Source organism: Haliotis rubra, unplaced genomic scaffold (assembly GCF_003918875.1).
Source record: "Haliotis rubra isolate DU_JTF1 unplaced genomic scaffold, ASM391887v1 Scf3, whole genome shotgun sequence".
Classification (NCBI taxonomy): domain Eukaryota; kingdom Metazoa; phylum Mollusca; class Gastropoda; order Lepetellida; family Haliotidae; genus Haliotis; species Haliotis rubra.
This window is the reverse complement of record NW_025766968.1, coordinates 1,685,126-1,698,860: the sequence shown is the minus strand read 5'-3', so window position 1 is coordinate 1,698,860 and position 13,735 is coordinate 1,685,126. Positions and strand designations below refer to the sequence as shown.

General features: G+C 38.1%; 1 protein-coding gene across 2 annotated transcripts in view; it reads left to right on the top strand.

Moving 5' to 3' along the window:
* Positions 1–13,735, top strand: part of LOC124282405 (ubiquitin-conjugating enzyme E2 Q2-like) — a 36,578-nt gene that overhangs the window by 1,277 nt on the left and 21,566 nt on the right. For both annotated transcript variants that reach the window (XM_046718385.1, XM_046718384.1), the window contains exon 2: positions 6,962–7,066. In XM_046718385.1, coding sequence (XP_046574341.1) covers positions 6,962–7,066 — 105 coding nt within the window. The remainder of the gene's footprint in view (positions 1–6,961; positions 7,067–13,735) is intronic.

Here is a 13,735-nt window from a genome sequence, read left to right as displayed (position 1 = left end):
CAGAAAATCCAGTGATCAACAGCATAGGCATCGATCTACGTGATTGGGACACGATGACTTAAATCAACCAAGTCAGCTAGCTTGACCGCATGGGTCATGGAAGATCAATTCTAACCCAGATCTTCACGAGTTTATATTAGAGGCATATGCACAAACAGTACTTCAGAAGGTCATATAATCTGTAATTTAATGAGAAAGTGTCATCCCAGATATACCATTTGTTATATTTGACTACAGCGTATTTTCTAAAAGCCATTCTCTATTTCATGGCTTTCAGCCATCCGAGCCATACCAATTTACACTTGTCAGAGGGGTACACAAAGTACTGATCAAGACTAGTTGGCAGACTTCAGTAATAATGGAAGCCGCGGTGGGTTAGGTCGCTGACTTTGTGTGCTGATGCATGGGTGCATCACTGAGAGGCGGTGGGGTAGCCCATTTCTGGTGTCCCCTGACGTGATATTGCTGGAAATTTGCTAAAGGCGGTGTAAAACTAATACTCCCCCACTCTGAGAGAGTGGGTTCCAATCCCCGATGGGACTCAACCCCCAAAAGTAAATAGTTAAAATATATTATACTTCTGGTATTAGAATAATTATGTTAGTCCAGTCTAAGATTTACAATGCAAACATTTTGATTTCCAATGCTGCTATTTGGGGTTTTTCATTTCCTGATAGTTTGCTGTACAGACTTATCAATGTTAACTGTGCCAGGATCTGCTGTAGTGATTATTACCTGGGTGTATTGGTTTGTACATCCAGGTTCGTTGGTTTCATGTAGTGTTAACGTGTAAGACCTGCATCACTTTGGGCTTTGCACCCACATTAGTGAGTGAATGAGTTCAGTTTTACGCCACTTTCAGCAATATTCCAGCAATATCATGGCGGGGGACACCAGAAATGGGCTTCACACTTGAACCCACATTTAGCTGAAGTATGTGTAAACCTGAAATGCTTTACATTTAAGTTCTTCAAGTGAGTGGTTAAATTTAAATCTCAGTTATGATTGATTCAGAAATACTGTAAACCTGAAACATGAGAATGGGTAGCCGCAAGTATCAAATTTCCTGTAGGTGTCACCATACAATTTCCATATGATATATGTTGTGAATATGTGTGCATGACCCGACATTACTTGCAGAGTAAGTCAGTATGAAGAAAACGAAATCTGCTTCTTAGGCTGGTAATTAGCACAAGGCTGAGGTATTTTTGCTAATGTACATATATTAAATATATATATTGCAGATTTCTTCATGCGCCTTTTCCACGTCAGCAGATAGGCTCAAGGCACAACAATGACAGATTAAAAGCGTCTCCCACATTTATACAGCAATATGTACATTTCAAATAGAGTTCCTAATAATACATTGAAAACATGTATGTTTTGAGTCCTGACTTGAATGTGGCAATACTGTCAGAAACTTTCAGATTGTATGGGAGTGAATTCCACAAGGTTGGGGCTGCATATGAAAAAGTCCGGTTTCCACAAGTTTTAAGCCTGAAGTTTGGCACAAACAGAAGCTCTTGATTGGATGATCGAAGGCAGCGTTTGTTTGAGTAAGGAGTAAGCATGTCAGAGAGATATGGGGGAGCATATGGTAACATGAGCTGGTTTAATTGTGAATACTGGGGATTGTTCCTATAACTTACCTCTATTTGGGCTTTTGAAGTTACTTAATATCTGTTAATCAGTTTGTGTCCTTTTTTGTAGCTTATATCTGTGCTTTATGGGTTCACCATGGTGTTGCATCTCATGTGCCGGATTCCTCTGATTGGCCAGGTCTTTACCTGTGTGTTATTGATGTGCCACAGATTAACATCTCTTGGCTGCCAGGATCTGCTGGGCGAGGGTCCAGGTGATGATCTGTGGTTTGCCAGTTTCTTACCTCTGTGTTATGGGTGTGCCCCAGATTAACATCTCTTGGCTGACAGGATCCGCTGGGTGAGGGTCCAGGTGATGATCTGTGGTTTGCCAGTTTCTTACCTTTGTGTTATGGGTGCGCCACTGACTTACATCTCCTTCCTGTCGGGATCTGCTAGTCAAGATCTCTTGGTTTTTGATTCGCTATTGAATAACAGTGAACATCAGGCACTAGTGTATAAAGTTTGGTATTGAGTAATTGTTGCATCTATTGCATACTCTGTGTTGGGTATATCAACTTCGTTATATGAATGAATAACTGTTTCTTACCTGGTATGGTTTACCAAGTATATCTACTTTTTTTAATAATAAATATAATTTAACCTCAGTAAGCATGATTGTAGCACCATTTTCCCCTTGAACTAAGAAACAGTTCATCAAGCTAAGCATTGTCTAGATCAATGTTCAAAATTAGAGGTCTTAGGTTCCTTTTTGACTCTCTAACTGTGTAACCCGTGAAGATCCGGGTTAGAATGAGCCTTCAGTAACCCATGCTTGTCGTAAGAGGCGACTAACGGATCGGGTGGTCAGGCTCGCTGACTGGGTTGACACATGTCATCGGTTCCCAATTGCGCAGATCGATGCTCATGCTGTTGATCACTGGATTGTCTTGTCCTGACTCGATTATTTACAGACCGCCGCCATATAGCTGGAATATTGTTGAGTGTGTGTAAAACTAAACACACTCACTCACTCTTCAGCAACCCATGTATGTGGTAAGAAGAAACTAATGGGATTGGGTGGCCAGGCTTGCTCTCTTGCTTTACACATGTTTTCATATCCCATATGCGTAGATTGATGCTCACGTGTTGATCATTGGATTGTCTGGTCCGACTTGATTATTTCCAGGCCGCCATCATATAGCTGGAATATTGCTGAGTGCAGTGTTAAACAACAAACAAATCTCAAATAATTTGACTTAAAAGTTAATTTATGTATAAAATGATTTTGTAAGTTCTGAACATTTATTTGCAAGTACTTTCAGCACATTATCAGTTTCTTGAAAGTGCCTCTATTGCCCACTTGTGGCAGCTTCTGTGGTAATGTGATCATCATGAAGGAGGTGACTATTGTCAAGGGCATTTGTGGTATTATTTCCTGGTTTCATCAAAACCGAAATATAACATGGTTTGAGTAAAGTATACAGGATGTCCCACTGTATTTCGTCTATCATCGCAAGCCTCCAAATTCACAGGGGCTATGGGCTCCATCCTTCAGACTTTCCATCAGTCATGTACATGGTGTCTGAAGCGTCCTCAACTCATCCTTAATGTTAGTTCACTATTTCCTTATCAAATTGTGCACAGATATTCTAGCCTTGAGCTGGTGCTGCTTTGCTAATTCTATATTTTTGAATGAGATTTTTCTGGTTTCCATGACAATGAATTCCAATCATGTAAGTATTCAGAACATTTGTATTTCCTCGCTAATCATTTAAGTTTGTTCAAATGGTCATCTGTTCACTTTAAGTTGTTTTTCTTTCGTTAATGTTTTTAATTTTAATAATACCATCACAACGAATTGAGAACCCTGGGGTGTCTGATGCTTACCACTTCTCCCAGGTATCTTCTGACAGTATCACAGCCACACCGAGATGGCTTATTCATGAGTTATTGTACCAGTCACAGCAGCAGAGGGTGTCACTGACTGATAGAACTAGATATAGTCATTTGATGTGTTCAGGGGCTTGAATGTTCAACCCAGTAGGCTGCAGTGGGGTAACACAGTGGTAAAGGCATTCACTCGTCATGCTGAAGACCCAGGTTTGATTCCCCACATGGGTACAGTGGGAAGATCAGTACTGGTGTCTCCTACCAAGATATTGCTGGAATTAGTGTTGGGAATTGGTTAAAATCTCATAATTGATTATTGGTTCATTACAACCGACCAATCATCGAAAAAACTTGGTTAGCGTCATTTATCAATTTTTTTCGATGTTTGTTAATGTACAATTTAAAAAAAAAAATCATGCAGTTCTTTCGGGGGTTTTCAAATTGCACAAAATGCATTTACAAATTTTACGTCTTTAAAGGATGCCTAATATGTTGGGAACATAACTTTCCTGGAGTCTTTAAGATAAATTCAATTATGACATGTAATGACTTTGTAGACTACAGTAGTGGTCATGAAATATAACAGACAAAACCAACCTTGGGAGAAATATTGTTAATGCAAACAAGTGTTCCAAAAAAATTTGTGTTCGATTATGAGAAAACATGATTGATTGCTTGGTCGTTTAGTTATTGCGACCTATCTTCGATTGTTTCAATTAATAGGACCACAGCTAGCTGGAATATTACCGTGTTGTCATAAAACCATACTCACTCAAATCCATATACTGATATAGGGTGCAAGTTTGGTTTTATTCAGTGCCTGCACCGAGTGCAACCTGTCTTATAGGTTTGGCTGCACCATGAAAATTTGGTTGCACCATAAATGTCACTAATTCTTAAAAGTAACATAAATACTTGTTTAGCAGTTTTCATAGCAAGTACTCAGTATCAGATACATTCAACAGCACCTGACCCCATGATGATAAATGATGAATGATTCTGTTTCATGAGAAAGGTCGGATACTTTCTGGAACAACTTCTTTATTCTATTACTATGATGGCGATGCGACTTGTGTATATACGTCAGTTCTGTGCTGTATTACTTCACTCTTGCCTGACAACGGTGTAAGAATCTATACCGAAATGTTGCATCATAATATAATAAAGAAGTTGTTATCCATAAAGTATCACATCTTTCTAATTATTCATCAAATTCATCAAATGCATATATGGTTTTCCACAAAGAATATTTCTTTAAGAGTTTTTATAAATAGAGTTATGTTTGGATGCATATTCTTAATACTGCATACGTAAATGTGTCTTTTTTTGCTACAATGATGATGTTATTTAGTGGTATATTTTGACTAGTGGTGTAACGATTCATTGATAGTATCGATGTTTGCATCGTCAACTACACGATACGAGTGCATCGATACAAAACACGTTTAGGCAATATATCAGGATATTTATATCGCGAGGGTCCATGATACATCGATGTATCGCGACAAGAGACGATATATCCCGATACTACTTAAATATTACTTAAAGTTGTAGGGAGTATTGCATAAGTAATAGGAAGGGAGTCTCTTTGAAATTTTTCTGAATTTTAAAAACAAACTGAACCTTAAAGGAATTTGTTTGTGTCTGCCATCTTTGTTACATAAACAAAGGAGTTAGTGTATAAGTGAAAGAATGTGAACAATCTCTGTGAACTGTAAAGACTTGTCTTTAAGTAATTGAAACATGTTTTAGTTGTTTGACAAATAACACCATTTATTAACAACTATGAACGATGTCTTAGTTTTGTTAAGAAAGAGAAGATAAATACTTTCATGATATATCGTCTCGCCTCATTAAACTAGTATCGGGATATATCGTCTCGCCACTTAGGCCACGATACACAGCTCTAATTTTGACGTAGAGTACCAAACCAAACCATATGTTTTGATAATAGCAATGGATGAGGGTATAAATTGTTAAGCCAACTTTGTAGGTTTTTCCAAAAAGTTTGTGTCTCCTGACATTCCCAGTACACGTGACAAACACTCTCATTTGGGTCAGGAAGATTTATTGTTACCTGCACCTTGAGCAACCTGTTATATAGTATAACCTGCACCAGCCGTTTTTAACATGCACCGGTGCAGGTTGTAAATAGCGAAATCACACCCTGCCATAGAACATGCCATTGGATGGAATACTATTTCATGCGTCTGTGAACTTGAAGTGTGCTTTTACAATGAAGGTGACTAATAGCTCCTTGGTATTCACAACAAAAGCATTGACATTTGTAGTGGTGTAGGGGCGGTGGGGTAGCCTAGTGGTTAAAGCGTTGGCTCGTCGCGCGCCGAAGACCCGGGTTCGAATCCCCACATGGGTACAATGTGTGAAGCCCATTTCTTGTGTCCCCCGCCGTGATGTTGCTGGAATATTGCTAAAAGCGGCGTAAAACCAAAACTCAGTCAGTCAGTGTAGTGGTGTAACGATTCATCAATAGTATCGATGTTTACATCGTCAACTACGAGATACGAGTGCATCGATACAAATCACATTTAGGCAATATATCAGGATATTTATGTCGAGAGGGTCCATGATACATCGATGTATCGCCACAAGAGACGATATATCCCGATACAACTTAAATACTACTTAAAGTTGTAGGGAGTATTGCATTAGGAATGGGAAAGGAGTCTCTTTGAAATTCTTCTGAATTTTAAAAACAAATTGAACTTCAAAGGAATTTGTTTGTGTCTGTTATGTCTGCTACATAAACAAAGAAGTTGGTGTATAAGTCACAGTGTATGAACATTTAAACTCTGTGAACTGAGAATAATTACTTTCAAGTAATTGAAATATACAGATATGTTTTAGTTGTTTGATAAATAACACTATTTATTTACAACTATGAACGATGTCTTAGCGTTGTTAAGAAAGAGAAGAAACAGAAGATAAACTTTAGAAAGCAGACTTAAGTGATTCTGAATGCTGATATAAATTACATTGAGTTGTTTGTGAAAGCATTGGTGTAGAAACACAACTTCCCAAGGGAAACTTCACTCTCAGATTTATATATATTAGATCAAGGTATACTGAATATGTTTGACTTTCTTAAGCATTAAATGCTGAAACTTTATTAGATGAACAGCTTTTCAAGTGTGTGTGAATGGAACACAAGTTCTGCTGTATAACAAATAAAGTTTCAGTCATTTTATCTATCATATCTGTTCTGTTATTAGCAATTGTAAAGTATCGGGCGCATTGTATCGCCACCATTGTATTGTGATGATATATCGTCTCTCACAGGTTCCTTGCCAATACTTTAGACATATATGCTCTGGATCATTGAAGATGCAACTATTGTATCTCTGACATTTTGTTTCTTTTGATTTCATAAACTAAGTTTGGATTACGGGATAGCACAGACAGGGTTGTTGATCAGCTTCTTTAATGTCATCATTATTTATAGACTAAAGTTTATTTTCTCTTTTCAGGAAACGTATCCACAGTCAGCTCCCATCTGGTTCAGTGATTCAGAGGAAGTGGTGGTCACCACTGTGATAGAGAGACTCACAGAAACCACTCCTGACAAATACAATGTAAGCTGGACCAGAGGTGGTGGTTCAAACCTGTTGCTTCAGTGCCAGTGTAGGCCTCTAGTAGTTGATGTCACCTTATCGTGAGGGCCACAATATGTGGATCCGTAGGTTACAATGTCTGACCTGGCTGTTTGCTCATGCTGTTGACCATTTGCTTACCATGCCCAGATTTGATAATTGTGGGGCTGTCAATGTAAAGCTGTTTGGAACATTTGTTTGTTTCAGTACTTTCACTCTCGACCTTTGGACTAGACTGTCGTTTAGTCTCTGACAATGCAGGGCTCCAGATAAGGGCCGTATCGGCTTATGTACAAATAAAAAATATGCATGATACGGTAGGAAATAATTTAAAAAACGTAGCAGATACGCACCACAGCAATGGTCTTAGAATCATTTACAGACATATATGTTTTTGGAAAAGTATTGTTTTATTGGTTATTGACCTGTTTACACAAGAGTAGCAATGTTGTGGTGCATATATGAAACCAAACACAAGATTACTTATACTCCATTAAATTCCATTCAGTACTCTATATGTACTTTTAAGGTTTTTGAGTACTCTTATATTGAAAAATAAGGAGTACGTTCTCCTGATGTTGAAAACTTATCTGGAGCCCTGCAATGTATAACTAAAGAACCTCATTCAAACTGAAAAGGGATGGTGGGCTAGCCTAACAGTTAAAGCATTTGCTTGTCAGACCAAAGACCCGGGTTCGATTCTCCATATGGGTGCAAGGTATAAAGGCCAATTCTGGTGTCCGCCACCATCATATTGCTGGAATATTGGTAAAAGGGTAAAGCCATACTCACTTGTTATCCCCCGCAACGCGTTTTGCGGGGGGTATTAAAATGGACTCCGTCCGTGCATCCGTGCGTCCGTCCGTCAGTCCGTCCGTCCGTGCACATTTGTCTTTTCCGGAGCAGAACTCTAAAACCGTTCAATATTTCTTCACCAAACTTGGCACATACATGGATCTGGTGGTGTACTGGTGCCTTTTGGTAGTTTTGGAATTCTGAATTAAATGTTTTTGGCGTTTCCATGGCAACAAGTTCGACTTTGACTGAAATTAGTGGTAGTGCTCTTTTCCGGAGCAGAACTCTGAAACCGTTCAATATTTCTTCACCAAACTTGGTACATGGATAGATCTGGTGGTGTACTTTTGGTGCCTTTTGGTAGTTTTGGAATTCTGAATAAAATATTTTCAGACAGCGTTTCCATGGCAACAAGTTTGACTTAGACTGAAATTGGTGAATTAAATAGTGCTCATGGCAACAAGTTTGACAGCCTGAAATTGTAGTAGTGCTCTTTTCGAGACAGAACTCTAAAACCTTTCAATATTTCTTCACCAAACTTGGCACATAGATAGATCTGGTGGTGTACTGGTGCCTTTTGGTAGTTTTGGAATTCTGAATAAAATATTTTTGGCATTTCCATGGCAACAAGTTTGAATGAAATTGGTGATAGTGCTGCTTTCTGGAGCAGAACTTTAAAAACCTTTCAATACTCTCCTTCCACTTTTCTATATACACACCTAAATATTTCTATATACACACCTAAATATTTGACATAATCATAACTCGTAGACATAATCATGAAGAGTATTTTGCCATTGCGGGGGATATTGATGACTTTGTCTTCTTGTTATAATTGAAAAGGAGCCCAGTGAGGTTGGAGAATCAGAACCTGATGACAATTTGACACTTCATTTAGGCCATGTACATTAGAAAAGGGCTGGATAGGAGGAAAATGGTTCAGGGACTGTAAGGCAGACAATCTTAGGACTGTCTGTGTCAAAGCTCACTGAATCACCAAACCCTATGGAGTTTGAAAAATGTTGACAGTATAATAACAGTGTGTAATGAGCCAGTCTAGCTATTTCAGCTAACACTTTTCCATGCTCACATCGTTACAGATCTTTTTCACTGTACTAATGGAGGCGGTGGGGTAGCCTTGTGGTTAAAGCATTCGCTCGTCAAGTCGAAGACCTGGGGTCGATACCGCACATGGTTACAATGTGTGAAGCCCATTTCTAGTGTCCCGAGTCATGATGTTACTGGATTATTGCTAAAAGCGGCGTAAAACCCAACTCACTCACTGAACTAATGCATGTGTCATAATTATATGAGCTTTGCTGTTGATATGCAACATCTTGCTTGTTTCAAATTAGTCATGTATCACTACATGTGACTAAGGGCAGCATACAAATGCATTCTTGCTTGACAACGACATTAGAATCTATGTCGAAACGTCGTCTATACAGAATAAAGAAGTTGTATATCCATACAAAATAGTCCTCATCGTGCATTCTTGTTCAACTTGCTTGAAACAGGATAGAAGTAGAATTACTATTGAAAAAGTCCCCTGTTTGTTTACACATCCCAACAGACTAAATGGAAGAAGGTGAATATATGCTGAATACCCTTATGAAAACTTTCAATACCTAATGTTAATGATCACTTTGTAAATACTCAATGGCTTAAAAGAGTCTGGAGCCTACATTGTCCAAGTTAATGACCCAGCCTGAGGTCCCATGCCTATAGTAGTGAATGGGTTTTGGTTTAGTTTAGTTTGATTATTGTTTAACGATACTCTCAAAATTATTCCAGCTATATGGCAGCAGTCTGTAAATAATTGAGTCTTGACCAGACGATCCAGTGATCAACATCTTGAGCATCAATTACCCGGTGGGATAAGTCATATGACAGTTAGCCTACTAATGTCTCCCAGGCAGCTTGGGTTAACTCAGTGTTGTTTCGAGTGTTACGAAATTTTCCTAATGCAAGTCAAAATACGGTTTTCGATCAGCGTATCGCAATACGTATCGTTTTCATGTCTGAACCGGTAACTACTGGTAAACCGGTTATATTGCGAACCCTAGTATATATGCATTGCTGCTAAAACAAAGTTTACTCTTTCATATACCAATACTACAGTATGTATGGCATAGCTATTTTCTCACACAGGTCTTTCCTGTAAGGACTAAGGGTTGATTAGATATTGGGGAAAAAACCAACTGGTGCCTCTTTATTTTAGTTGTCATAAGGTCTGTGATAACACTATTGACAGTTGTCAAGGAAAGAACATCAGGGTTTCACATCAGTTCATTTTCAAGGACGTTGACTAATTATCAGTGAAATTGTTTTGATAAAGATGATGACATATGTCCCATCAAATGATGGTCAAGGCCCCATGTCATTTGAGTCGAGAAAATTCGCTGGACACTGATATAAACCAGTTCAGAGATGTAACAGCTCCATATGTGAAACTATCCCACAGCAAGGGTCATTCATAAACTGCTAGTGGGACAACTAGTCTGAATTAGGCATTTTACAATCCTTCTCAGGATTTGTGAATAATTTCCATTATTATGAAGTCTAAGGTTTCGTTCAATCAGAATGCTGTATTCTTTCAGGGGAGAGCATTTTTTGCCCGAAGACATAAGACTGTGTAGATATGGTTGAACGCAGTACACGCCTGCATCGACTTTTGATACTATTTCCCAACACAAGGACCCTACACTGAGCATGTGGCACGTGCAATGCTATGTCAACAAGATGGCACAGATGTGCGCATATGTTCCTTTATCGCCAGTTATGAAAAGTATTTACTATGTATTAGGTGTATCAATATCATGTCCAGTGATGTTATATCTCCAATTTCACATTTTTGTTGACAAAATTGACAAGGTTTGTCCCTGTTTTCATGAACATGCTGAAGGGATGCTATGACATTTTTGACTGCACATAATATTACACAATGTGTGGATCAGGGATTTACATTGAGTCCTGTATTTGAGGGTCCCTGGGACTCGTGCTCTTAATTTTCAGGGGTCCTGGACTACAAAATGGGGGTCCCAGACACTTAAATATTATTATTAATACTATGTTGTAATATTGTTGTTCTCCAGCTTCTGTTATTGTATTGTGTATCAAGATCATCACATTGTTACAGTAATTAAATTGCAAATGATACCATAACCCAGCTAGTAGCAGACTCAGTGATAACTTATTGCTACTTGATTGAAATTTAAAAAAATAAAATATTTGGACATTTTCTGCGTCCATGTGGTGCACCCACCATAATAAATTTTGCTGTGTCCATTGTCAATTTTTATGCGTATAGGATGCAAGAATTCGCGTCCTGTAAATCCCTGGTGGATAAAAACTACATCATGTCCCTTCCGCATGTTCAGGAAAACCAGAACAATCAGTTACACAAATAAGTCACTAATCTTAACGGCATATAATAACACATGAAGATCTGTGATAGAATTGGTCTTCAGCAACCCATGATTGTCATAAGAACCTGCGCATGGTAGTCGGGCTCACTGACTTGGTTGATGCAGGTCATCTTATCCCAGTTGCTTAGATCAATGCTCATGATGTTAATCACTGGATTGTCTGGTCCGGACATGATTATTTACAGACTGCTGTCATACAGGAACATTTCTGAGTGCAGAGTAAAAAACAATAAGCAGACATAGTATAGCTTTTTCAGTCCACAATATTTGCATCCCTTGCAGAGGGGAGTATATATTTTAGTTGTACACTATTGTGAATTTGTATAGTAGTTACACTATTGTGAATTTGTATAGTAGTTACACTATTGTGAATTTGTATAGTAGTTTAACAGTGTTTCATTGTGAAAAACCTAGGTGGACTTTTGGTTAATAGTTACCAGACAAGCTAAATGGTTCTTGTCCAAAGATAATAAACAATTGCCCATTGTGAATCTCATTGGCAGTCAATTAAAGGTCACATGCAACCAAAAAATCAAACATAATTAAAACACAATTATCACTTATTCATGACATATAATATACATTGTTGGTTATGAAAAAACATATAAACAAACTTATAAGCATACAATCGCAAATCAAAAGTGCAATATTGTGTACTTCGGGTTTACTTCCCAAGAAACGAAGCAGCCGGGATACCGAACCCAGTCAGAGCGGGTGGGTGTGCACTCAAGTGTAACGGCTGGTTCATTTGCAGATGCCCTCACGGCTCATTGTGTGTGTATATATATAGAGATGTTGGGTTTTGTAAATACATGCTCATTTTTTGTGTATAACATTTTGCTATCAACAGACATCATAACATGTCATGTGTTCAAGTATCACACCTACCTGTCTGTGTAATTACATAATGTGACAGAGACCGAACTCGGGCCATAAATCAATGCATTTTGATTATGGTGTATAGCCTGATTGGTGTTAAGTTCAAATTGCATGTGGTCAGTGATAGCAGCTGTGTATTGAATATTGTCATTAGCAGACAGGCAGGCAGACACACAGGTGTCAATAAAACAAGACATTGAGTTTTGTCTGTGACAACGACATATCTATATCACAGTTAGAAATCTGTCAACGCTAAATAATGACATTGCTTTTAAGTGTCGAACTGAGAAAGTGACTCGGTAAGAAGAAAGTGTGGTGAAATAGACAAATGAAATTATATAAACAGTTTATTTACGGTCATAACATATAAAAAGCTCGCGCCTGTGAGATATCAACAAAACATTAGAAAAATAGCTCACCGGACAACCCGCTTCCAAGCTGCGCGAACCTATTTCACTGCGCACGTGCTATGAGCGCAGCCCAGCTGTTGAAACCCGTTTTCCCCAGTAAAGTCGGGGGAAAATTAGTGAAACGTTTGAACTCCAATTTTGCGTGTTTTTTTTCATCGCGTTATTTTTCAACTTTATAAGTTGAATTTGCATTTTTGACGCTTTGTTTCGGTAAGTCCATACCGAAAGGTATCAGAATCTGCAAAGTTGTGTTTTACGTTGCATGTGACCTTTAAGCTTATTGTTTATCATGTTTATATTGTGACAGTTTTGACATTTGATTCCTGAATGGAAGCCGGTAACAGGTTCTGCAAATCAATGTTTTTCTCTTTCCCAAAATTATTCATTGGATTTCATGTTTATACAGTGTAGTGTTGACAAAATACTGGTTTATCTAATGTGAGTTGTGAAGAGTCAAAAAATCGCTTAGTGTATTCATGAGTTGCATAAATAGTTATGATGACAATAACAATCGTTATATCTATATGATATATATGCTGATTCTGTAGGCACAGGACCAAGACATTGTACATGCTGATTCGATTCAACAATTGGCCTACCTTTAGAATACACCACCACAAACTTTACAAATGCGTCATAATACCCTTTTACGTAATGTAATGTGATTTTGTTGGAAAGCACGATCTCGAAACAATGCCCTATGACGCCTGCATGGCAACACGGTTGTCTGGCTCAGCGAGTGCGTATAAGCTCCGCTCACTGGTGTTTCATCTATACGAGCTATGTCATTGCATAAGCCCAATGATGTTGAGAGTTTCCAGTAGTTGTATACCGGCGGATGCGCAATATTTTGCAAACACCAGTTTGAAATATTTTTCTTTTTTCACTAATACGTTCATATTTATTTGTATTACGGGCTGCTGAGGTGTTATGTGTTGTGTATTTTGTATTTTGTAATTTTTTAAATTTACATATATATTTTTGTCATTCAGTAATTTGCACCATTACAAAGAAAAGTGTTTTAATAGTATTTTATTTTTCGAAGCGGTAATATTGCATTACACTAGACACGTCAGTCGTGTTTGTGCCGGTTCTGTCAATGCATTCTATTTATTAGGATTATTTCAAGGGGTTAGGGT